At 27.4% G+C, this 27,819-nt stretch overlaps 3 protein-coding genes across 6 annotated transcripts in view; 1 reads left to right on the top strand and 2 right to left on the bottom strand.

The window, feature by feature from the left end:
* LOC136978756 (uncharacterized) overlaps positions 1 to 827 on the bottom strand; it is a 43,088-nt gene extending 42,261 nt beyond the window's left edge. The window contains exon 1 of one of the 3 annotated variants that reach the window (XM_067274569.1): positions 32 to 827. In XM_067274569.1, coding sequence (XP_067130670.1) covers positions 32 to 58 — 27 coding nt within the window. In that variant the 5' untranslated portion in view covers positions 59 to 827. The remainder of the gene's footprint in view (positions 1 to 31) is intronic. The other 2 variants (XM_067274568.1, XM_067274566.1) reach the window with 2 other exon arrangements.
* On the top strand, positions 147 to 19,806 carry LOC136978754 (ras-related protein RabX-like). Its single transcript, XM_067274562.1, has 6 exons — positions 147 to 640; positions 2,297 to 2,480; positions 2,766 to 3,803; positions 11,520 to 11,624; positions 12,300 to 12,359; positions 19,669 to 19,806. The coding sequence occupies exons 1-5, from the start codon at positions 266 to 268 to the stop codon at positions 12,347 to 12,349; spliced, it is 1,752 nt and encodes a 583-aa protein (XP_067130663.1). The 5' UTR covers positions 147 to 265; the 3' UTR covers positions 12,350 to 12,359; positions 19,669 to 19,806.
* LOC136978755 (protein-L-histidine N-pros-methyltransferase) overlaps positions 19,558 to 27,819 on the bottom strand; it is a 25,823-nt gene continuing 17,561 nt past the window's right edge. Inside the window, exons 5-6 of one of the 2 annotated variants that reach the window (XM_067274564.1) lie at positions 27,278 to 27,462; positions 19,558 to 19,887 (exon numbers count right to left, since the gene is read on the bottom strand). In XM_067274564.1, the coding sequence (XP_067130665.1) occupies positions 19,634 to 19,887; positions 27,278 to 27,462 (439 nt within the window). In that variant the 3' untranslated portion in view covers positions 19,558 to 19,633. Of the gene's footprint in view, positions 19,888 to 26,802; positions 26,935 to 27,277; positions 27,463 to 27,819 lie in introns of those variants that run through there. The other variant, XM_067274565.1, reaches the window with a different exon arrangement.

Here is a 27,819-nt window from a genome sequence, read left to right as displayed (position 1 = left end):
TAAATTGTCAACAAAAATAAAGCAAACTTACTTCTACACAAAAATATTTACGATTCATTTATCGATTCTGAAAATGGACTACATATTCGCCCTCTCCGATTGTCAACGACGATCGACGGCGTTGCGTCATTTCCGGGATGTGTCACGTGATTGTTTTGGCGCAAATTTTCACCTTACCCACGCGCTTCTAACCGTAGTGCACACGTGTTTCTTTTCGAATTCTGTATTTTAAAAAATTTACGATTCTATTTAAGTGGTAAAGAAAATGTCGGAATTATTTAATTACTGTGGCGATATACGTTTCGAATGTCCGAAATATATGCAAGGGTATTTACTTTCGGAGAATATGTACGCTCTTTTCGTCAATTATATTAGATCTTATAGATTCAGAGTTCCGAAGGCTAAACAATTGATAGAACTTATCGGAACGTTTCAAGATGGTGCTAAACGCGATAGAAGAGCCCTTCAGAGTAAGTTTAAGAGTTGGTCACGCAGAATGGATGTCAGAGAAACAGATGGAAAGCTCATTATTCAGCAAAGTGGGAAAGAAATTTTACCTATAGAAAAATGTTATTCTATAGTCATGAAATTACATTGTCAAACGGAAGAACATAGAGACATCGATTGTGTCGTATATGAGGTAAACGCAAATATTAAAGACGATTTTATTTATCTAATGCTGTATAATTTCAGAATACAAAAATTTCAAAAATATGAAGTACCTAAAGAACGGAACTATCTACAATTGGAGACATTTTGTAGCAGGAAGAAAATGGTGTCATCGATTTTAGAATTAAATTAATTTTAAAATATTTAATGTATGATTTATATAAGTGTAGACTGGGGTAAAACTAAGGTGACCCAGACATCCCGCTTTTGGCGGGACAGTCCCGATTTTTAACAATTTGTCCCGCGTCCCGCGGCGTTCTAAAAAAGTCCCGACTTTTTGGAAAGATTAAATTTTTGTCAATTATGTGTCATAATCTTGCGTCTTATATTTAAGATTCGGTAAAGATAGTTTCGTATTGTGGTGTACGCCATATTAGATATATATTTTGTTCTAATTTTTGTATATTTTCCTTTCTTTCGTCTATTGTTTTTCCCTTATAGAAATTTCTTTCCCAACCCTTCCTACTTGGGTGGTGGTAACTAATCCCTTTAGAACAAAAGAGAGGAATGTGACCCTGAGGGCTGTGTCTGTGAACAACAGGCATTCTTTGCTGGGATATTACAATGATATTGAACATTTTTATTGGGTCATGTTAAAACAAGAACTTAATTGGGAAGATGTGCAAAAATCATTCGATCACATTAGTCAACATTTTCCAGATAGCAATATTTCCAAAAATGATCTTTTTAATGAAGTATCAGTATTAAAAAAAATATATTGATAAGGAAAAGGTTAAATATTGGGCATCAGCATAAAATCTCAACAGAGAACAAAAGGTAAAGTGTGGACATCTGACAAATCACAATTAAGTGTTGAGACTATAAAAGCAATATTATGTGTAAAATATAATTTAACAAATTCTTGTGAAAAATTTTATGACATTTTAAACAAAGACAGCAATTTATTTAAAAAAAATTCACTCAAATGAGAAATATGTAAAAGAATAGTTTTTAAAAATTCATAATAGTATATATGTTTATTATATTTGTAAATTTTACATATGTTGAAATTTTAAAAAATGCAATACAATTTATGCATTTTTTTATGATAAAATTTTTTTGCTCTAGAACAATTTTTTTTAAACAAGACAACCCTTCCCCCTCTTCGTGAATTTTGTCCCGCTTTACCAATGTTAAAATCTGGTCACCTTAGGTAAAACCCATGTTATATGGTCAAATACCTTATAAATTTCCCATTTAGCTCTTAAAAAGTTGGCATACTTTTACCAATGGTTACTTATAATTCAAATTAACAACTGATAAAAAAAAAGTAAAAATAATTTAATAATAATTGTAAATTTGAAACAATAAAATGTTATATATTATAAAACATAATTTATAATTTGAAGATGTTATATTTATTTTGTATAGATAAGGATGTGACAATTAAAGAATGTGATAAGGCAATATTCATTTTAAATGAGTTAAATTACACACAAATAATTTAATTACATAATTATATTTTAATTGCAGTGTTTAAATATTAAAATATATATTTTTTATTATTATATAAAATATATTACATATATAAAACATTTTTTTAAAATATTATTATACATTAAAATTCAAATATAAGCTGTTTAAAATATTTTTATACTTAATATATTCATAAAATTAATTTTGATAGATACGACAAACTTATTCTTGGGGTCGAAGAGATTTTGGTATGGATTGGGATGTGGTCATGGCTATACTTAAAACCTGTAATAAAATAGAATGCCAACAAAAACTTCAAATGAGATTAAAACCAAAATGTGTGTCATCTCTACCTTTAAAAAGAATGAAGATTTTGGATAGTTTTCAAGAATCTAGTAAGAGAATTCAAAAACTAATTTTTAATTTATGAGGATTTTGAAAATTTAAAAATTTTAATTTAAAGTATTTTCTGTATTCATATATCTTATAAATCTTTTTAATGTTGTTATAAAATTGTTAATTTTAGCTAATTTGGACAAAGAAAATCTAATTCAAATTTTTGAAATACCAGTAAATATTTTAAAGTTAAAATAATAATAATTTTAAAAAAATCTTTTAATTTCCAATTTCTTCATCATAATTTATATGATTATTTTAATTCAAATTATTTTCGATTTCAGATAATTTTGTCCAAAATGAAAATTTTCATTCAATTGTGCCAATACGAATCACATCAGATAACAAAATTAATAGTGAAGATGCATTTGTACAAGTTACAGGAGTTAATGAAGAAACTGAATCAAAACAATTGTTAACAGCTGTCAGTTCTGCACAACTAGAAATAAATAAATCTTTAACAAACAATTTACAACTTAAAAAAAGATACAGCTGTAAATCTAACTCAAAATCAAATGCAGTCAGTAAAAAATTAGAGAAAAAAATTTTTAAGATAGAAATCGAATCTTTGGACTTTGATCTTAAACATTCAGATGACTTTAAAAATCATCTGAAAAATTTTATAACTTCTTATTTTAAAAACCAAACAAAATCTGATGAAAATAATATTAAGGCAGATATTTTAAATACAAATAAACTACTAATCCAAAATTACCCAGTCTGGCAGAATACATTATTGTCATCAAATTCTATGCAAAATTCTAAATCATCTTTCAGAAATTTAACAAATAAAGAACAAAATATTTCATTAACACCTATAAGTTCATCATCTTTAAATTCAGGATATTTCATTAATTCTTCAATTCAAAATGTAAGCAATAATAATACATCCAGTATCTTAACTTACACCTTTCCTGATAGGCCACTCTCTTTTATTCCTAAAATACAAGGTCTTATATCATCATCTAATGCAGAAATGAATTCTGATAGAAATTCAAATCAGAAGTCCCTAAATCAAAATCATGACAATGATGATTACTCATCTTGTCAGATGACACCTGTTAAAATTCAAAGTAAAACTGTATCAGTGCCTACTGAGATTGATATAAATACATTGAATGATGATGATCTAAACAAAAAATCATTTGAATTAAAATATATATCCGAAAAACCTGAAAGAAAACTGAAAAATAACTTAAATATAAAATCAAGTAAAAACAATAGCCAAAAACATTTAAAATCAAAAATAATTAGATATTGTAAAATGAACTCTGTTCTGAAAAATAATGCAGAATCTAAAAAACAAATGGACAATGATAAAAGTAAGTATGATATATATATATATATATTTAAAATTATTTTATAGATATTAAATTGTTTATTAATTTTTTTCTGCTTTAAGTTTCATAAATTCAAATTAAAGAAATCATTTGAATAAACAGAGTAATAATTAACATTTTTTGAAACTTGTAAAACTTTTAAACATATTAATTTAAAATTTTTTTATGAAATGACTTGTATAAATCACTTAAATGATTTAAATTATTTCAAGTTTTATAATAATTAATATATTGAAACTATTTGATTTATTGGGTGTACTATAGATTACCACCTATGGAATTTCAGGACTTTGATTATATATTGGAACTCAGGGGACCAAGACGAGTTCAACGGTATCCTATTTTTGGACCGGAGATGAAAAATAAAAAAGTTATCATACTTTTTCACTTGCCATACTTTTTTAATGCTCTCATGAAGACGGCACCATAGTTGCTAGTACTGCCATCTTGCGGTAAAGTCTGCAAACCGTGACGTCGGACTACGGTCATCTCCAGTAGGGTTAAACACGCGATACGAGAGCGGAGAGAGTGACGTGACTTCCGATCATCGCGCGATTGCCATTTCAGTTCATGTTACTTATGGCAGCGAACGTGGCGGCCGTTCCGACTGTTCGTGCTCCCGACTGACCTCCCGGAGGGGAGCCGCTGGCAGGCCGCCATGTGCTAAACGTCACTAGTTATTGATTCATGGTAGTTATTGAACAAAGTAAAAAAAAGGGGGGGAAACGTCTACTAAAGGCAATTTTAATGGCAAGCGACGCGACTCCCGATTGCGAGGCTGACTTAGCAGTGAGAGTGACACGACTCCCTATCATCGCGCGATTGCTGGAAAAAAGTATGATAACTTTATTATTTTTCGTCTTCAGTCCAAAAGTAGGGTATCGTTGAACTCGTCTCGGTCCCCTCAGTTCAGATATATACTCAAAGTTCCGAAATTCCATAGATAGTAATCTATAGTATCCCCGATTTATTTAGTTTTTTATGAAAGTAGTGACATTAAATCATATTTTTCAAATAATATGAGGAGCATTCAAGTTATAAGGTCTCCCATTTTTTTTCTGACAAAATAGTTACACAAACAAATTGAAACTTCTGTCATTTCTCAACATAATCTCCCTGCAGACATATGCATTTTGCACAATGTCAAACACTTCTTTAAGGGTCTGTTTTGACCACTGGAAAATAGCTGATGCTAGAGCAGCCTGACTGGAAAATGTGCATCCACGGAGAGTATCCTTCATTGTTGGAAAAAGTCAAAAATTTCTAAGAGCAAGGTCAGGTGAGTAGGGAGCACTTCAAAGTTGCATACATGAAAAAACTCCTGTGTTACCATTATCCAATGAGCTGGAGCATTGTCTTGATGGAAGAGCACATATGCAGCCTTTTCCAGCCATTTTTCTCACAATGCTGGAAGCAATTTCCTCGTCAAAACATTTTCCTAGGATGCAGCTGTCTCCGTAGTGCTCTTTGGAATGCAATGAGTGAGGACTACACCATTGATGTCCCAAAACATGGCCACTATCGTTTTCTCAGCACTGGTGGTAACCCAGTGCTGAGAAATGGATTTTATTCCAGCCCAGAGAAAATTTTTGAGTCCATAGTGATTCCTACCTTTATAAACTTATTGTTATTTTTACTAACAGAAAATAAAATTTTTAAGACTGCTTTTTATTAATAAAGAAACATTCTATGTATTTCATTTGTTCAACAAAATTTCTTCTGTGGTGGTGAGGCAGTGTGTTTCCATTGTGCCAACAGTCGCTTCACTTTGTTTCTGGATTGATAAATGGCATCCATGTCACATCCATTATGACAACTGATGAAAAGAAGGCACCAATGTTGTCACATGATGCAATCATTATGTGACATCATCACCTGACAAGTAGCTACACGCATGGCCTTTTGGTCATTCGTCAGCAATCGCAGCACCCACCTGGAGGACACTTTCCTCATTATTCTGTCTTCATGCAAGATTGTATGCACAAATTCCACAGAAATGCCAGAATTCAAGGCAACATCTTCCACACTTAATCATGGATCCTCCAAAACAACTTGCTCCTTGTGTGCAATCATGTTTGTCAGACTGGCTGGTGTATGTATGCGGATGTTTCAGTTTGTTGTCACATGATGTTCACCCTTTTTTGAAACATTGCATCTACGAACACACATTTTTCACATCCATGACACCATCACCACATGTGTCACTCAACTGGCGATGAATTTCGATGAGTCTCACTCCACACAAATGCAGAAAACAAATGATTATGCATTGTTCTTGTAATGAGAACATTGCCATTTTAAGTATCAAAAGCACCTCTCACTCAAACTGCTGCCACTAGAGTTCTGTGCACTGTGTGGTCCTGCTCTCTCTGTTAGCGACCACAAACAGTGCCTACTTCTTTTAAAAAAACCACGTTACTACCTGCTTCCTTCCTCTAGAAAGCAATAGAAATAGAAATCTTACAACTTGAATGCAACTTGTATTTGAATTTATTTTACAGGAAAAATTCCTATTTCTTTATTCTTTAAACAATTTTATTAAAAAATTTTATTTTTACAGTAAGTTTTGCATTTATCGTTATTAGATTTTATTAATCGAAATAATAAAATTAACTACATGAATAAATAGAAAATAAAATTATGTATTTTAGATATTTAAGTAAGTTATACAATTAGACATTAAAAAAAGAGAGAGAGAAAGAAGAAAGGACAGTTTTACCATAAGCCACTTATGAAGTTTTGATGAAAATAAATTTTAAAATTTGATATAAAATTTTTTTAAATTTACATTTTTAATTTAAATGTTTTATAAGATATTTATTTCTTTTAGAGGTATATAAGGAGTGTTCATATAAAGATATCATTTTTAAATACTTTAAAAGATATTTTCAAAAAAAGAAACTTTTAATTTATTTAGCAAAAATGGCATATAAAACAAACCTTAAGTACAGTTCCATGCAAAACATTACTTTTGTATATGTATGTGTTCATGAATTATATTATATACAATTATAATTTATTTTTAAATATTTTTTTCAAAATAAAGAAACAGATTATTTCATATGTACTGTACATTTAATATTGAATGTTTCCTTAGTATATAATTAGGGCTGTTGAGAAGGAGTGCTATGGACTTTTCCCTAGCCCAAAGAAAACTTATGAGTCCATAGTGATTCCTACCTCTATAAACTTATTGTTATTTTTACTAACAGAAAATAAAACCTTTAAGACTGCTTTTTATTAATAAAGAAACATTCTATGTATTTCATTTGTTAAAAAAAAAGAAAACAATGGCTAAAGGGGCCTGCTCTACCCCAAGATCCATACAAGCTTTTGTGTCAATTGGGACATGGTGGTGTCATTTCTGACAGGGCATCAAAGAGATGCTGACCCTCTGGTCACACTGGTGTCAGAACAAGGACGACGCCAGCCAATGGGTAAGGGGGGGGCAAGATTATGTAAATTGATAGAGGATATGAATTGTATGTAGGTAAAATAGAAACGATTCATGAAGTTTTAATCATTTACTATGTACCGGAAAAGAAATATCTCAAATAAAATATTTTCTTTAACTTACAAGAAGCCTAAGAAGATTATTTTAATTAAAACTTAGCATTTAAATAAATTTTGTACATAGTGTATGTTTATTTTATGTTAGAGGCAACTGCCCTCTGCCCCTCCCCCTGGCAACACCCTTGTGTCAGAAGTGGGTGGGATTTGAACCTATGCTCACATACCTAGACCAGCACTTGAGTCTGGTCCTTTCTTTTTTGTAGAGCACATCGTTGACAGCCCTGACAATAGGCCTTTATATCTTTGTTCATTGTTTGCCAATAAAATAGCAATCAAAGCTTTTGTTGTTGCATCTTTTGCACTCCTAAATGACCTCCAATAGGAGTGTTGTGATAAATACATAATATATATGGGATCAAGACAGACAGTATGACCAATTGTTCTAAAGCAGTGATTCTTAACAGGAGAGCCGCAACCCCCTGGGGGTCCATAAGAAGTTTGCCGGGGGCCACCAAATTATGCAAAATTTCTTTCCGAATATAATAAAAAGAAAATTGATGTATAACCGAATATCGTATTGAAAAGTGAAATAAGAAAGATAAAGTTTTCTTATTTATTTATTTTTTTATTTCTTCCTACATACAACTTTGTTAGTACAGAAGAAATAAATGCAAATATGCTACTTACACCGTAGTATTTACTTCATTTATTCCAAAGCAATTCTAAGAAACTATTAATGCTTGGAATTTTAAAAATAATTAGGAAAAATAGTAGGCTTAGTAGTAGGCTTTGAAAATGTAAATATTTTTGGCAAAAGTTATGCAAAATCTTTACGACAAGTTGTGGGTGTTTTAGTTTTAGTTTAGTTTTAGCATCGACTTTGGATCGATTTATCGACATGTTTCTTATTTTATTTTTTGTTAAAAATTAATGAGTTTTCGTGTTTAATTGTGAAGTTTGAATGTTATTTAAATAGATAATGAAATAATAAAGTTATGATTTACATTTATTATATAAAAAAATAAAGCAATAATAAAAAAATCAATTTACTATAGATAATTTAACAAATATAAATTATTATTTAAAAAATGGGGGTCACAAAAAAATTATGAAATATTTGGTGGGCCGCAAGTATAAAAAGGTTAAGAACCACTGTTCTAAAGATTCTTCCTGGCTAGTAAGGTTGTAAATGATAGAGAGCTTCGTCTTTGTCTAAAAAAAAATTTTTTTTTTTTTGTTTTTTGTCTGGGCTGTCTTTAGTCGGGACTAGAGGTCAAAATATTGTCCATATATGTGGGCGTGGGTTTGAATCCCATTTCTGACACCAGTGTAACCAGAGGGTCGGCACCTCTTTGATGCCCTGTCAGGAATGATACCACCGTGTTGTCAATTGGGACACGGAAGCCACAATGGCAAATTGGGTTGGATTTGAAAGTAGATCACGCGAGCGGCCACGTCAATGAGCGATCAGACTTGGGATGGAGACTGCGAGGTAACAAGCAGGAAGTAACTCATGCAGAGACTAGGTTAACAAAACAACCATTTATTTGCAAAGGCAAATACAATTTATACATTTTATAACATTAAATGAGTTATAATAGATCGAGCTAAAATAGTCTAGATACTTCCGCATTTCTCGAGAGAGAGAAAGTTTACACTGGTTCACAAGTCGATAAATATCTGGAGTTGAGGATGTCCTCAAGGTGACGATAGAGTTTGTTGAGACTAAGTCCGTTATCATTCTGGAGGACTATCAGAAAGTTCTGGATCAGGAAGGTCTGGGTCAAGATTGTTGGGAAGGTTTATCCTCACTCGGCACTGTTGGTTGAGGGTGAAATCCAATGGAGTTCAATTTGGTATAGACACAGGCAATTTTGAAGGCTAGTTCCAGAGGAACGGGTGACAGCTAGCATTAAGGACTGGGTGGTGACTTCTTGGGGAGAATTAGGTGGCAACTGACTCTTCAGCCACCAATTACAATATTAGCATGATATCACCCAGCCAAGAGGTCAGCAGATCATGGGAATGCATCGTTTTCACCGTCAAGAAAATGTAAGTGGAGATTTTCTCAGGTAGTAAATGATGACAATATTGAACAAGTATGATGACATTGACAACCGATTTTTGTTAAAGTTTGGATTCTCACATTTATGTAAAGTAGAATAAAATCCATTTTTTTCTTATATAACTTGTGCTTTAAATATATTTAAATTATCTTCTTTATAAATTAATTATAACAACAATCTAAATCATAAAAGCATTAGTGAAGATCTTTATTGTAATCCAGTGAAGATCTTTACGATAATCCGTCTCAGGTTGGTTCTTACAACTCGAGAATGTTCTTACGTTGGTTCGTAGAAAGGTACACCTCCACACTCAATCCAGTGAATATTTGCAGTTTATTTACAAAACAAAATATTTCAGAATATACAAGTTCAACAACATTACACACACGGTACAACAAAGTGTGGTGTCTCACGTAACAGCTTGTCCTTCCTTCAGAGACAATTATACTCTGGGGAAGCTTCGGTCGGTTTGTGGAGTTGGCTCAACTATATGGCCTGTCCAGTCTCCGCACTTACCCGTCCCTGAGATTGTTGTCAGAGGAGAACACTCTCTCTACGCTCAGCGGGCTGTCTAAGTGCCTGAGACTACCGTATTATCAGTCTCTTGCCCTTCTCCCGTTCCTCTCGCCACTCTTACTATTTAAAGAGTTTCTCGACGACAACTTACGACCAATCAGGGTCCTTCCTTTCCCCGGAAGCTTTCAAAAACGTCCGCTCTCCTCCCGACGAAACAGCTTACCGTCATGTCCGTTCCTTGTTTACATTTTTCTAGCCGACAAACATGTGGCAAACACATTGACACGTACAGACGAGTCCCATAAACGGAGACGCTACACCCTTTGTCTTCCCGACCGTTTATAGACACAACGCCAGGTGGGACCAATTACCAAGGTCGTGTTGCTTTTAGACCTGCCCTGCTAAAAGCAGACCTTTACAGCATTTTTAAAAATAAATTTATCATTAATAGTCAAATACTGTACTTCTGATATTTACAATTAATTAATGATTAAACTCAAGTATGTCATTATTATAATTGTTATTGTTTTACTGAGAATTTTAGTAATAATTTCAAGACTAAACATTTCATTTAAGTTTAATAATTATGTGCTGTTTCCCTAAAATGATAATTTATCTTATTGTATGTCATTGCTTGGCAATCAAAATCTCATATCTACATTTTGTAAAATTTTACAGGAGCTAAAAAAACATGATTTCAAGAGCAAAATTTTGAGTATGAGGTTGTGAGTTTTTGCAATGTCTAAGAGAGAAAGTAAAATGTACACATCACTTATTAGGTTTTGGCAATATGTAGAAATTGACTTTACAACCTCATTAATGCAAAAATGTGATTTTGATCCATTATTAGATACAAGGTTTCGATCATCAATTAATGATATGTCTGAAGTTACCAATATCTTTGTCATACTGGAATACAATATACAGCTATTATACAGGGTGGGCCAAAACTCACTTATTTTATTGTTATTATTTTTGTTTATTATTTTATTTATTATTTTTATTTTATTATTTTATTAAATTTATTTCCAAATTCTGTATTTTGAAAATCTGAAAAAAATATACTGTAATATAATATAATAATAGCAAAACAGCTATTTAATTTTTAAATGATAAAGTGACTTTCGGCCCACCTTGTGTAAGGAAGAAATGTACTGTCTTTTGGCATTAAATCTCTAATAAATTTAATGCTGAAAGACAATACGTTCTCTTCTTTATACTGTATTTGGCATTGTATGTGAGTATATAAATTTTTATAGCTATTAGAGTTCACATTTTTATAAAATTAAGTTCAAAAATCTGAATTATTTATTCATTCAGTGTCTACATCTACAAAAAAAAAAGTGTAATGGAATATTATTTAATGAAAATTTATTCTCCCATTTTGAAAATTATGCTTAATCTTGGCATTATACTATTAAATAAGACAAGATATCAAACAAGCCAAACAGAAGTTTGTTATTTTTAATGTATTTTATACCAAAGCAATCATCATTGAAAATTTTAAATTTTAAAAATAAAACAATACATTTTTGATCAGTCACTTGAGTATATTTAAGTTTCTAAATTGTTTTATAATATAATTTTATTAATTCTTTGACAGATGTTGAAGACTTGTATGAATCTCTCATTGAATCTATTCATTCCATGAAAGGCAAATCATTATGTATTGGTACTAGTAGAGGAAAAGGCATAGAGTTTTCAAAAGGTATATGTTGTTATATCCTTTATATAAAAACATTTTTATATTAACATATTTATTTTGATTGTATAAATAAAATCATTAATTTCAATTTTCATCTTGTAAATAAAACATTTGACATACTATATATTGTTTGTATATAAGAAAAAATCTTGGAAATATGTATTAATATATATTAATTTCCAACAAGGTTAGATGCTATTTTTTATTTAGATAATTTAATATTTCTTATCTATAGTTTTTTTTTTTTTTTCCTAAATTTTTGTACAAAGCAACAAGTTGCTAAAAAAGACCTTCTTCAATGTGATAAACAAATAAACCACAGTTATATTTTATACAGTAGTTTATAGTTTATGGAGTATAGTAGGGAGCATTCATTCTTCTGATGATAAAACTATTGTATAATGATTATAATGAGATGAGCTTTATATTGTTAATATATATATATTTATTTATTTATTTAATTTCATTGATATATTTAATATTAAAATTTAAAAAATTGTGAATAAAAGAATGAATTAAATAGATAAACATTATGAATAATTTATAATTGACAGTAGCAACATTCATTAAGACTGAATTATTGATGCTATTTTAATTAATAGAATCTGTAAATTTATATTCCTTGTAATTCATTTATGTGTATGTGAACATTTAATTTATCCTCATTTTATAATTTAGGAATAGATCGATGTTTGATTCAAATCAAAGAATTAAAAAAGAAACTTTAGCAAGCATCAGGTATTTTCTAAAATTTTTATTACCTTATATCTCGGCAGATAAGACGAGGTATAAATTTTGTCAAAGTTTTATAGTTTTAGCATATATCTGTCCTATAAGACGACCCCCAAACTATCAACAGCCTGTGAATTTAGTTTAGATCGGCTTCATCATCTGGATAACAACAATGTATAGAATATACGGAATTATGTCCTAATCATAATTTTTTGAAAGAACATCAAATTTTATTTTCTTGCAATTGCAAGGCAGCACTGCCTTGCAATTGTTGCAAACATTCACACTGATTCGGGCATTCAGGTAATGACCTTGACTATTCACAAAAACATTGTATGGCCTATTCTATTTTGTGGACATACTCTACTCTCTACTAGTAAATAATTATGGTCTGTCCATTTTACTATAATGATTTTAATTTATACAAATTTCAATCTAATTTTTTTTGTATCTGTCCTATAAGACAACCCTGAATTTTCGGGGCCTTTTTTATGATTCAACTATCATCTTATCTGCCGAGATATACAGTATATACTTTTATTATATATTTAGCAATATTTATTGTTAAAAAAGTATACAGTTTTGAAACTAATCAAAGACTTAACTAATATAATTACTAAATCTTATATTCAACTACTCAAAACTAGGTGTATATGAATAAAAGCATGTGAAACCAATCTTTGTTTCATGCACTTTGTTTACTAAACCTTATTTTTAAAAAATAATTTAAATATGATTACTTTTATTCAGTAATAAAGGAAAAAAAAGTTTAAAGTCCTTTTGCAACAAATAAAACTGGTCTGTTTTACTTTGTATTTTTCAGAATAGAACAATTAATTGAAAACTATAGAATTAAAAAAATAAGTTTAAAAGTTGATATAATGATTCACTTAAAAATTTGAAATAACAAATCATATGAAATTTTCTTATCAATTTTGTTTTAAATATGTTGAAGTTAACTCTGATATTATGAAAATTAATGTTAAAATAAAATTTTATTAAATGGTTTAATTTATTTAATACAAAACTAATTATTGATATTTATAGAAATTCTTTTTAATACAAAAATATTTTTCTATAAAATTCACAAAGTTTTATTAAATAATTTCTATACTATTAAATTTTGAGGAAATGTTTAAAGATCAAAAAAAATTTTCATAAATTACAACATTATTTAAAAAAAACTCATCAAAGTAATCAAAATATTCTGCATTGTCGAAGTAAAAATATGACTTTTATTATTACTATTTTTTGTTACAATATTTAATTTACGTGTCATATTTTAAGATAAAATCACATGATTTTAGTTGCATACCTAAATTCTAAATAAGAATTAATATCAAAATTATGAAGTGGATTTTTACTGCAGGCTGCAATAAATGAATTTAATTAGCATAATAAGCAAGCGTAATGCAAATGCAAATCACTTTGTACTGTACATGTTAAATCAAGTAAACTTACTAATTAACAATAATAAGACTTTTTAAAAAATTTACATGATTGTTAAAATAAAATCATTCTATTCAGCACATAACCTGTCTTAAAAAACTGTAAAATTAAATTTCATATGAACATTTTCAACTACAGTATAATAATATTTTTATGACAAAAAAATTGAGGCATGAAAAAAAGAATAAATTGAAACTGAAAGAAATAATTATAGATAAAGTTAAATAATAAAATAATTTCTTAATTGATAAAATATTCTGTTTAAAATTAATGAAATAAATTTAATGTTCATAGGAAGAGAATCCAAATATTCATCCAGTCCTGTGTATAACTCTTTTTCTGACAGTGCAGAGTTATTTATGCTTCATGTTCTTAATGTGTTTAATTACACAGCACGACAATAAAATTATATACAATTAATTATTTCATAAGTTTACACAATTAAAAATTTGTCCATTTTCTAAAATATGGTACATGCTCAAAAATGTGCATGTCTTTTCCAACCATTACATAACCATACATGCATGCAGTTTAGAGGAGAGTATGATCATAAGTAAAATATATAACCCCGAACCATTTAAATTTGTGCTGGTTGTTGAAACATTACAATAAATTTGGTTTCTCAAGTGTCAAATTTATTGTATATATATAATTGTCAATAAATAATCGATATTAATTTTCCATTATCAAACATAAAACAAAATATATAATTGATTTTTAATGACATTTATACATAAATATTTATGCATTTATTAAACCAAATTTAGCTTTATAAAAAACTTTTAAATTTAAATAATATCATCAAATATAAATAATAATACACTATAAACAATAAAAAATAAAATCTAACTTTGAAGCATTTGTTGGTCATATTATTAAAAAACATTGAAGTATAAAATAGAAATTATTAAATTATATAAGTTAAAAAAATATATTGAAAATTATTAGATAATGTCATAAAAGAAATATAAATTATTAATAAAATTTAGATATGCAGTATATTTATTTTGAATTTTGTTAGAATAAATACAACAAACTACTTATTTCAAGTAATTGTCACTATACTTGCAAATAAGAATACTACATTTGAAAATATTTTCAGTCATTATCTTATAAATTTAAATCTTTCCAGAATAATTAAATTTATTTTCTAATTCATTGTTTTCCAATTTTTTAATCTTTAGCCAACTTAAATCCAATTAAACTAAAGCCTATTTTAATCAAATATTTTTGATAAAAATTATAATTATTACTTCAGTAAACCTATTTTATTATTTTTAAAATCTTTTAGCATCTTGCTAAAATTTCTTTTCTGTAAATTGTGTAATATAGAGATACACAAGTTAATTATTGTCATAACTCATTTTGTTTTGAATTTAAGTCAAAGATGATCCAATATTCTCTGGAAATGTCATACCAAATATGTCGGTGAAAGACTGAATATTTGGTTATATTATTATACATTCGAACCATCGTCAGTATATGTCGACAAGCACAGATAAGCTCTGGAGGAGGTCGAAAGACACAGCCAGATAGAAGCAACAAAAGTGCCAGATCCTTTGTTCTCTCTTGCCAAATTCTCTGTTGCGATTGAGGTAACGTGGCATCTATTTGTTATACTCTCAAACACTCTGTTGTTTTTCAGTCTTATGCAAGGTTTGCTGGTGCATGCAATGTTTGCTTAATTTTTATTTTTTATCCAATGCCCTAATTTATATTGAATGGCTACTGCAGTGACCATGATCTTGTTTTTCTTTTTTGAAAAGTTACATGCATTATTTGCGAGTAAATGAGAAAACAATTGTTTTTATTTTTCTCAAGAAAAGTACTGTATAATACTTTCTGAAGTGATTTCTGCTAAAACTAAGATTGTATAACGTTAATCACAACTTATGTTTAAGTTTATTATGGGTGTTATTTTCTTTTCTGATTTAGAATGTACTCGTTTTAGGTTCAACAGTTTATTTACATGTGCTGTTTAAGCTTTCTCCTATTTTGACATATATCATATATTAAAACCTTGCATTTTTGTCTTAACATACTAAAAAAATATTTTTATTCAACATTCACCATCAGTTCATGTTGATTGTCAACATTTGCCTGTGTAAATGAGAAATAATGATATTTAGCAAATATTTCTTACACCAAGCAACTATGTGAATGCTGACATTCACCAGAGAATATCAAAATTTGCCAGAGATCGGTCTTTCACAGTAACATGTATAATACAGTAAGATATATTATTTTACATATTTATATGTGGGTTATCAATACTTTTACAAATTTTAAACGTAATTGTAAATTACATTATGTTAAGTTGTCAATGGACTGTATTTAAAGACATCATAATATACAAGACGTAACAAAACTCATGCCAATATTTTAGAGATAGTTTTCTAGAGTGTAAATACACTTAAAATTCTCTATAAAAATTTCTCAAATTCACCTTTATTTTTGAGATTTGGTCTGCCAAAAAATTAATTGTGTCTGCATCTGTAGAGGACATTTTGAGCAATTCAGGTAAATTATTCTGTTTAATTTTGTAAAAACAAAATGTTATTCAAAGTAAATTTATATTGAAAAACTTTTTCTTTCAAACTATTTTTAACTTTTTTTATTTTAAAATAGATGGCTATTGCAAAATCTTAGTGGATAAGGCTTTGTTTACATGTATTACAGTAAAAGCCTACTTAAGCAACATTTATTTACTTCAGTCCATTGACAGAAGCATAGAAAATTACAGAATTACTTTAAAAAGTTGACAACTCTAGTATTAGCATTTCGGTGGGGAATTTGAAAAGTATCTTTTCTAGCAGGCCAGATCTCAAAAATGAAGCAGAATTTGAAAAATGTTGATGGAGGATTTTAAGCTTATTTTTGATTCTAGAATCTATCCCTAAAATATTGGTACAGAGTTACATTACACCAATACAACGTATTACATAAAACTTGATGTTTTTACCAAAACAATTAGAATATCTAACTAACAATTACTATTTCGATTTATTCTATAAATCAAAATCAAATATTATAAGTAATATTGAATTTAATAAAATTTTATTATTGTAATCAATTTTTACTTTCAAAAATTATTTCATATAATGATTTTAAGTAAATTGTATTGATATTTTATACTGGATAATTGTAGAATGTTAAGTTAATTATCAATTTAAAATTATTGTTACCAAAATATTCTTTATAGTTTTAAAAAAGAACAGTTAACTCGATAATTTTTAATGTGAAAAGAGTTTTCCATTAAGTTTCATCTAAAAGAATAAAAAATATTTGAAACTATATTAATTTTGCAGATATTTTTATAGAATATACATTGTGTTACATGAAGTTTGCTTTATGTAGGCAACTATTAAATTCTTATAAGTAAATACATTCTTATTACAAAAATTCTTTTTGACAAAAAGACTTATTAAATCAAGGTTTAAATTATAATCATTGAAACTATCATGAAAAGATTCTTTAATTCAGGTATTTCAGAGTGGTAGATGCATTGCCTTAATTGCTTCAGCTATTCTGCTGTTAACTATGTGATTTTTACATTAGAGAAAAAGAAAATTTTCATTATTTCAACAATTATAAATGTTAAATATTACAATGTTTTATTTGAATGAATATTTTTATAGTGCTGTGTTTTACATGTATTCATAGTATCAAATAAGTTATAACTGCAATAAATACATATGCAAAATATTATGGAAACATTAATTCCATCTTTCAGGTCACTATAAAATTATTCCTTTAGAAGAAAAATTATTTTAATAATCATTTTTTGATTTAAAATATTTTCTAATTTTAAAAAAATACATTTTAAATGGAATAAATTTAAATACAAATGTAAACATATAGTTGTATGTTTACAGACTTTCTAGTTTACTAAAATTTATTAAAAAGTATATTTCAATTTCTGTTTCTGAAAATTTTTTGTCTTAATATTAGACAGTTTCTTGACAGTTTAATTTATAACACAATTAAAACCCATAAAAAAGTAAACAAAATAAACATAAAAATGCTATATTAACTTTTATACACTGGAAACTTAATAAAAAATTTATTTGACATAAAAATTACCTTTGGTCCTCAAATATAAATCACCATATCCTAAATAGTTAACATATAAAAGTTAAAATACTATCACATTAAATTTATCCTTTCAACACTGAATTGAAAGTTTTATCATGTTGTAGTTATCACATTATAAAAGTTCATATTACATGGTCGACATATATATGCCAGTATATAAGTCAACTTCAAGATTTTCAGCTCAGAATTAGACTCAGGCTTATACAGCAGAATAGAACTGATATATGTGTATGGTATACTGTAGTCTACTGCAAAAGCATAACACTTTTATGGAGATACTAATCATAAATACATCTTATATTAAAAAAGTATTATTATATAGTTTGTACAAAAAGGGATGTGGGTAACAGGATCAATGTAGAACACCAAGCAACTGCTAAAATTTTTCAGTAACTTATCTTAGTAAGAAATGTGCTTTAAATCAAGTTACTGGTAAATAGATTGAAGTCAAAATCATCACCTCCAATAAAATATTAATAGTTTATGCAGTACAATACCAAGATAATATCTTTTCATACAGTATGTGATGATAAAACATGATAAATACATTGCTATTTGCATCAATGATGTATGGGTGCTATATCAGCTATTGGAACTAGTGCTTAATACAATAATAATAATTCAGTATAAATGCCCTAATACCATACATTTACCATATACCATACATGTTAATTAAACAAGTTCATCAAACATAAGTTTCAGATGGAGATATTCGTTGCCTATGGAGTATGTAAGTGTACACAGTGACTGTTTTGAATGCCTTTAGTACAGATGTTTGCCTAAGACAGAGATTTCCATTTTAAATCTGCTATATAAGTTGATATTAGTTTTGGATAGATTTTTTTAGTCTTAAAAGTCAACTTATATAATTATTACCAAATATACCAGCATGTAAGAAATTGTAAATATTTAGCTAGTTATTATTGATATAATTTTGTGCCAAAATGTTGTCATTTTAAAGCATGGAATTTAATTAAGTTTTATTTTTACACTAGTATAAATTTTCTCTTTTCTATACGTAATTATACAGACTGCACAGAATTGAAAGATTATAAAAGCTTGTGTTTTCTTATATAGATAAAAGTTACAATTATTAAAAATACAATTTAGATTTGTCAATTTTTGTCTGTTTTCAATAAAAGTTTAAAAAAATAACTATAAATCTAAATTTCAAATTTAATGTGTTACTCATATTTCTGATGAAAGTTTACATGAAATATTTTATTGCTGGGATACCAACATTAAATATATTAAAATTTTCATGTAACTTTATCTTCCTTTACAACAAATTTTACCTTGAATGATATCAATGATAAAATACTTTTCTAAATTATGTAATTCTGAATTATAAAAGGTCTTGAATTTTGAATGTAATAAAATAAATAAATTTCAATTTAATTTAAAATTCCTGTTATTTTTAAATACTAAATTGCACTACTTGTAATTAAAAATTGAATGAGAATGATTTATAAAAATCATTTCTTAGTCAGTATTTAATGTACAGTACCTAATATATAATAAGTATTATTTATATTACATCATATCACAATTGCACTTTCTTAATAGATATTATGTAAATTCTCAAAAATGTGTTTGTGATAATTTCATTCATAATTTATGTATGATCAATAATTTATATATATTTACATGTGATATAAAATTTTTTACATAATACATATATTAATTTATTGGATAATGTATTAAAATGGAATGTGGTGAAATTTGCATATTACATTTTATAATTCATTATGTAAATTGTGTTTTTTGGCAGGTTCTTCCTGTAGAGATTTCAGTTTTAAAGTAAATACAATGTCAGTGAGCCAATAAAAAGATTGCTCGACGTCTCCTTCGGATAAATATGGCAAGACTGTCCACCGAATTATTTCGTAACCGGCTGGCTCAAATATCATTTGAACACAACTGTTAAATTGATCTTCTATAGTTTTGCCTTCAATTGGAAGGGTCTCTACAGGTTGATGGGTAGGATTACCTATTAATGAAATGAAATTTGTTAAATTCTTGAAAAAGTAAATTTATTATATAAAATGTTTAAATTGTCAGTTTGATAATATACAAGAATACAATAATATGAAAACAGTATTGTTTTCATATTATTAATTACAATTTAAATGAATAATTATCAAACAAATTTAAATACAATTATAAGAAATTAATATATAAACATGTTTGTTTTTTTAAATTTTAATGTTGATTAAATATAAATTATAAAAATGTTTGTTTATACTTGTCTGTTTCAAAATGTATTGCTACAAAAGATTTACTTTATTCTAATAAATATTTTTTGAATAAGATTATAATTTTAAATGTAGAAATTACAAAATGAAATATGCTGGAAAACTTTGCCAGAAAATATTCATTATTCAAATTCTAATATTAAAACAAAAATTAAAGAATAAAAGATTATTAATAATTTTTTATGTGACAAGGTATAAAAATAATTAAATTATTTAACACTTAAAATATTTGTTTGTTTAATATTGTACTGTAGTTTCTTTTAATTTGTTTTTTGCAAAATAACATCTTTTTTTTCCTTTAGTGATATCTAGCTAAACAGGTATAAAATTCATGTGTAAAAACTTTATATTTTTTACACATGAATTTCAGCTGAATAACACGTAGCTTCTGTTTTAAATTTACTATCATCAATATAAAGCAGAACATCCCATATTCATGAAGTTACATTCTGTAAGAATGCCACGAATACTGAACAGCCTATAAGTAGGTGGACAATTAAAAAGACTTGATATCATTGTTCCAATTGTTAACTAATCACATTAGTGCTCAAATTCTTGGCTGCTTTGGTTGATGCAGTCTAAGTCTTCCAGGGAAACTTCTACATACTCAACAACAGAGTTCTTTGTTGCTATTGATCTTACAGAATATAACAATGATGTACTGTTTCACACTGTCTAGGGAATGTGGCTTCCAACAGAACACTTTGCCCTTGATGACCCCAGAGAAGAAACCCATGGGTGGTCAGATCTGGGTGATGTAGGAAGCACTTGATGGAACCTTAGTGACCAACCATTTGCCAGGAAACTCTTGGTCGAGTACTTATTGAATGCTGGTAGCATAGTGGGATGGTGCACTGTTGGAAAAAAGCATTATCACATTGGCATATCTGATATTGGAGATAAGCATGTTCTGCAACATTTCCTTAGAGATATCACTAGTGACAATGTTATCAAAAAATGGAACCAAAGACACTCTTAAAACTAAGTGCCTACTATCCATCTACTTACAAGCCACCCTTATAAGTAGATGGACAGAGTGCATTATGATTAGAAAATAAAAACCTATGATAACAGATTTTTATTTTCTAATCATAATGCATCATACCTTTCTTTCCTTAATGTATCTTATGATAGTCATTTATAATGAATGCTTGAGCAATCACAATTGCTGAATTCTTTTCTACAAATGATCTAGCATTTTAACTTTGACTTTGAAGCACATTTTCTTTGGTCTTTTTGACATTTTGCCATTGGAGTCTGTTGTTTTGTAAGAATAAAAAAAAATCTCCAAATGAAACATAATGTTGGCATTTACATTACTATCCTCATAAATGCATATGCTAAAATAATGTGAGAAGCTGCAAGATAGTATCCATTAGCTCTGTCTAATAATCAAAGACACAAATACATTTAAGAATACTAAAACTCATTTAATTTTGTTTTCCTCTGCTGTTTCAATGTTTTTAAAATGCTTTTGTGAATAAGTAAATTTCAACTTCATGAATATGAAAAATGGTTGTAAATACCAAACTACAAATATGGAACTTTTACTGTTTCCTCGTCTCTTTTGAATAATTTTTTTAATTTTATAACTACATTAAACGAAGAGAAATAATCAGTGAGATAATATTGTTACATCTACAACAAATGGAAAATCATTTGTTTATTACAATATTTATTAATAAGTAGTTTAAAAATTAACAATTTTATGATAAGTTTATTTTGCAAACTTTAACTTTACATTAACATAAAATGAAGAAGTATTTGAATGAAACTTTTGTTTTCAATAAAATTTTCTAGGGAATAAAATTATATCTTTTCACATATGCTAAAATATCAAGTCCTATTCTGTCTTATTCTTCATAATCCTGCTGTGTTCATTCTTTGAAAAATAATATTTTCTTACATTTAAAAAAATTAAAGAAATTAAATAGACCAAAGCAGTTTGAGAGAATAAAATGTATAAACTGTTGACAGTGAAAAAGATTATTATTTGTACTGTCACTATTAGTGCTGGCAACAAAACCATTTTTCAGTAAACTGCAGTTTTAAAAAACCAAAAATCAGTTTCAAACCCAGTTTTAAACAGACAATGAAATTAGTATCATTATGTTTACTTGCCTTTAACTTTTAGTTGACAATAAAGTATGTATGAATTTAAGATAATTTCACATAACTGATATATAACTAGAAAATTTCAGTGTAACATTACAACTTGCATACAGCCCTAACTTATAATCCTCGACTTTTTAAAATAATGCCGTGCATTGCTTGTGTTTAAATTTTAAAATTAAAATTAATGTGAAAACTAGCATGAATTAATTTTAAAAGAATAAAGTTTTCAAATTCTGTATATTAAATACTTAAACTGATGTTTACCAACATCTTGGTTTCATCAACTTTTTGCAGGAATAATACATGATACAGGCATATTCATGAATCTTGGTTAATATTTACTGTAGTATTTTATTAACAAATATAGTTTTGTTTAAAATCAATTAACTGAATTAAAAAATTTCTAGTTTTGGCCAACATTAGTCACTACGAAAAAACTAAATAATTATTTATTATAAAAATTACAACTAAACTGTACATAAATATAAATCTAATTTTACTGTCATCACATTTCAAATATATTTTAGCTTCTTTTAGATTGCTCTTTTTAAAAATATTGAATATTAATAATCTCTTTTATGGTACTAATAAAAAAAACACTGTCTTTCAGTATTATGCACTTTAATAATTTCATGAACAACAACTAAGCAAGTACTTTCAACATTAATTTTTCTTTTCCATACATTCAATTTTTCAAATGTCGGCTCTATTTTTAGAATATGCCAATGTATATTTTTTAAAATTTACATCTATGTTCCATATATATTCTTTGCATGAAAATGGCATTAATTTAATGTTGAAATGTACTTGCTTAGTTGTTGTTCATGAAATTATTAAAGTGCATAATGCCAAAAGACAGTGTTTCTTTTATTAATTATATAATTCTTGGTGCTGAGTGTGTATTTATAATTTTTGAATCTCCTTTATGGAAAAAGGTTTATCCTTAGATTTATTTAATGACTCATTTTATTAAGTAAATTAAATTTTAAAGTTATTTTTTATTATTTGGAAAGGAAAAGAATATATTATATTATGCAAAAATATTTTTAAACTAGCGGGTGGGCCCGGCATTGCTTGGGCAAAGTTAACGATAGTGAAGATTAAGATTATTACATTATAGTCAACCTTACCCGTTTTCACAGAATGCAAGAATTGGGATCCCCTGTTTCCAGATTAATTAGAGAATTTTTAGATGGGTCTAAAAATATGTTTGATTTCCCGCAAAAACGAAAAAAACTGCATCTGTGTCTTGCACATCTCTTTCTCTTAACAATTCCATTGTTACGTAACATTTCCATTGTTGACAATTCCATTGTTGATGGAAGTGTTAAGCCTTATTCCAGTCCCTCTCCCCCGTGGGGAGGAATTTCAAAAAATCCCTTCTTAGTGTGCGTTCTCGTGACGTACCCTAACTGTGTACCAAATTTCAACTTTCAACTCCTAACCGTTTGGGCTCTGCACTGATTATTATTATTATTATTAACTCGTCTCGATTATATATATATAGATTTAAAATTAACTTAAGCTAGGTATTATAAATTTTAATTTTTTACAAACTGAAAATGAAAATTACAAATCAATATACAGTATTGAAACTGTCAGTTAATTTGATCTTATTCATTCACAATTGCTGTTTATTTTATTCATGAATAATTAGTGATCAAATTATATTCTTATAAAAACATATCAAAATTATTGTATATGAGATTTTTTTGAATACTTTTTTAATTTTATCATAAATATGCCAAATTAAGCATTATTGGTGAAAGATTTTTGAGTAAATATACATTAGATATTTCTTCAATATTTTGATTAATTTTATTGTATACACTTAATAAGCATAGTGGCAAATTTGATTTATTGGAATAGTACATATTACATAATATAGTAATTTGATTACAAAAAAAATTATACTCAGATCCTAAAATAAGTAAGAATATTGATGTGCCTGAAATCTTATCACTGGTAAAAACAAGAATGGAAAAAATTTTTCTTTGTCTTATGAATTAAGATATTTAAATATTTTAACATTAAGCTAGATTTTTTTAATATTAAGGAAAATAATATTTTGTATTTAAAACATTCTAATTATAATTAAAATGTTTTAAAAAGGTATTTAGGGTACTAAGTAATCTTGTGTTTTTGGTACTCAGCTCCAAAATGTTTTTAGTATATTTTGTTTTAAAAAAGTAAAAACTTTTATTTATTATTAAAATATTCAACATTAATACATGCACAAAAGCTGCTTAGACATAGCAAAACAGATATATAATCAAACTATCATTATTTTGTATTGAACATAAAGCAGGAGATCAGAATTGCAAAAATCCTTTGCAATTAAAATATACATGAATACCATATATGCAAAAGCAGCTTACATATAAAACAAACATTTTAAAATTAAAATATCCAGTAATCATGAATACTGGTTCATACAATTTGATGAATTCATTAGCCTATGGGAGATCACAACTTCACTGGTACACCATAGAACAATTTTTGAACTTTCATTTTGGACAAAAGTTTCATCTCATATGCTGTAAAAAATGGTATATCTGGTTTTTTTTATTCAAACAAAATTAATTGAAGAAAAACTACGGTACAGTACATGAGCTACTTTGCAACCATGGTTCAAAGAAATTGTTATGAACACTATTTAGGAACAGTCTACCAAAGATAATTGACTTTTCACTACTTCTTTTATATATCTATCTGATGATCCTGTGTACAGTACATCTAATGTAAATCTGAATTATCATAAGTGCTATAGTGTACAAACATAATTGGTAATGGATAGATGATAAACATTAAAAGTATATGAATTTTTTTTTTCTGTTCTAAGATTTATTATACTATTATATAGATTTCAAGAGCATCATATAAAATGAGTACACAATAAAACTTTCAATGTTGAGCTTTATAACTAGACAATTCTATCTACAGGTGTATCTCGAGTTATGTCGTTTGTCAAAAAAGTATATGGAAAAATAAAAATCAAGTTTGTCATTTTATTTGACTTTACATCCGTCCGCCACAAATATTGAAGTCGTAATATCACTAGAAAAGCGTTAAAACCACATAAAATCATATTAAAATATGTACATTTACAGTAAATGTTAATGTAATCATCATAAATCCTAGAGAAGGAAATATGAAAACATTTGTGACTTTGTGTTGTCGTCTTATTTAGCAGTCTTTATTGGTAAATTTAACACAAATTAGTTTATTTTCTACTATCACAAAATAATTTTAATAACTGTATTTGTTATTTAACCTTAAAAAATAATTTTATTTTATAATGTCTTAGAGAAACCACATTCATAAATAAAGAGTCTGCGATGTACTGTAAACATCACCAAATTGTAAACATGTAAATTTACAAGTATGTACTGTACGTACTGTACATGTATTCGTAAATTTAGATTACTTTTTTTCTGTAATATAGTAAAAACTAAAATTTATTTGTTTGTAAGCTTAAAATAGATTCTTATGTATGTAAACATTTTTTAAATCTTTAAATTTGTAATCTTAAATTTCAAATTTGAATTTAAATGCATTACTATTTGCATTATTTCCTTAAAAAGAATGTTTTAACATTATCTTAAAAATTTTTAAATGTAACTTTTAAATTCATTAGAATTATAAAATGTTCTTAACTTAAAAAAAAGAATCTTTTAAATTTAAGCTTTTTTATGTACCAACTTATCGTGAGGAAACATTTTGAAAAATATTTAATGTCTTTAATGAAAAGTTTGACGTGACAATTTAACATAAAGTTGTATTGTTAGATTAAAAAGAGCATTTGAATTTTCAGTTTATGATAGATTTATAATTTAGGTTTACATACAAAATCATATAAGTAGTATTACAGACGTGGATATGCTAAAAATACACCTTACCCTATTACATTAAATAAAATAACAATAATATATTAATATAATATTCATTAGTACAAGATCTTTTAAGATAACAGGAATATACATAACAAACCAACCTAATTTATTTCAATTACCAAACAATCTTTTGTATTAATTTGGTGAATTGTTTAGCAATTTTAATAGGTACTTTGGTACAGGAGTAGTTTGTTTGGTAATAATCTCATGCCTTACACCATTACTTATGTTGGATTTATAAATAAATAAATTTTATAGTTTGAGTAATTCTAAGAATCTTAGTTATGTTGTTATTTCAATACCCAAAATTTTATATGAGGTTTTGAAATGCAGTGAGTCTATATTACAATGAATCTTTTTGGCAGAAGAAATAGTTTGATATAACAGGATGTTCGGTCTAATAAAATTTTACTTGTGTTTAAGCTGACAATGAAGTTTTATTCAAAAAAACTGACTGTACATGATTGAGTTTGAGTTTTGTACAATATTTCAATAATTTCTTTATGCACTTTGTACAAATATTCATACTTTTCATATTTTTCAGTCATAAAAATTTAATAGTAAATAATAAATAATGAAAGCATAAAGCTTTAGATTTGTATTTATCACCCCTATGTAGGACACAAGGGATGTTCATTTTTGTTTCAAAGCCAATCTGTTTGCATTTTTCTCATTGCTGTTGCATAGATAATGCAAAGCCACCAAAGCACATGTGCTTTGTTTGTATCCACATGATGAGTGAAGTTGCAACACTCAGCAATGTAATACAGTCAACTTTTTGAGAAAAAGTAGCCAAAGTTCTGAGTTAATAATAAAAATATAAATAATAATAATAAACATATCATCATCATGGAAAAATCTTAATGACAAATTGGGGAAGTGTTCACTATAACCAGCATTTGTTGTAATTAGTATTTTTTAACATTAGCGTCGATAGAAATTGTCATAAACACTAGGCTTGATTTGTACAAACAAGGTCTTCATTGTAATGAGGATTCATTGTATGAATGTTTTTTTATTTTATAGCTTCAAATGTGATAATTTAAAAATTTAAATGATAATTTTTAAAGTTATAAAATGTAAAATAGGAAACATAAGTGTTTTAAAATTTACTTACCTACTTCTACATATTGACTCAAAGGCAAAACAAGAGCAATTATTAATCTTCCTGTTGTAGGTTTTAATTTTGATTTAATCTGATTTAGCAATGTAATAGGTTTATCACAGCGATCTAAGAGATTCAAACAGCTAACCACATCATATTTTTTTGACTCTTCTGCCCATTTGTTAACATCTAAAATACTGGAAAGTATTTAAAATTAAAATCTTCATATTATATAAAGTTTTAAATGAATCACAATTTTTAGTTCATTAAAAATAGATTTAAAAAATAAAAACAAAAAAATAAGTAAAATTTTAAAAAATAACAAAAAAAACAAAAACTTAACTTTATAAAATATTCATCAATGTGATTGAAAAAATAACAGTATTAATATTCACTGGAATAAAAACAGTATTAATAATTTTTAAAATAAGATGTACAGTACACTCTCAATAATCTGGCCATTTGCTAGTTTACATGTCCCTTAATTTGATACTAGTTAGCTCTCGGGTATTGCAGGCACTATTGCCAAATCGTAGACAAGTTTTGCAGCAGTT

This window comes from Centruroides vittatus, unplaced genomic scaffold (assembly GCF_030686945.1).
Source record: "Centruroides vittatus isolate TY-2023 unplaced genomic scaffold, ASM3068694v2 contig_549, whole genome shotgun sequence".
In the NCBI taxonomy this organism is placed as follows: Eukaryota; Metazoa; Arthropoda; class Arachnida; order Scorpiones; family Buthidae; genus Centruroides; species Centruroides vittatus.
This window is presented reverse-complemented; position numbering and strand designations above follow the sequence as displayed.

Bases quoted from the DNA above. Each gene is read 5' to 3' on its own strand.
- LOC136978754 (XM_067274562.1), top strand. From the start codon at position 266: ATGTCGGAATTATTTAATTACTGTGGCGATATACGTTTCGAATGTCCG. The intron at 641-2,296 runs GTAAACGCAAAT...TAATTTTGATAG, and splicing joins TCGATTGTGTCGTATATGAG to ATACGACAAACTTATTCTTG. The intron at 2,481-2,765 runs GTAAGAGAATTC...TTTCGATTTCAG, and splicing joins GGATAGTTTTCAAGAATCTA to ATAATTTTGTCCAAAATGAA.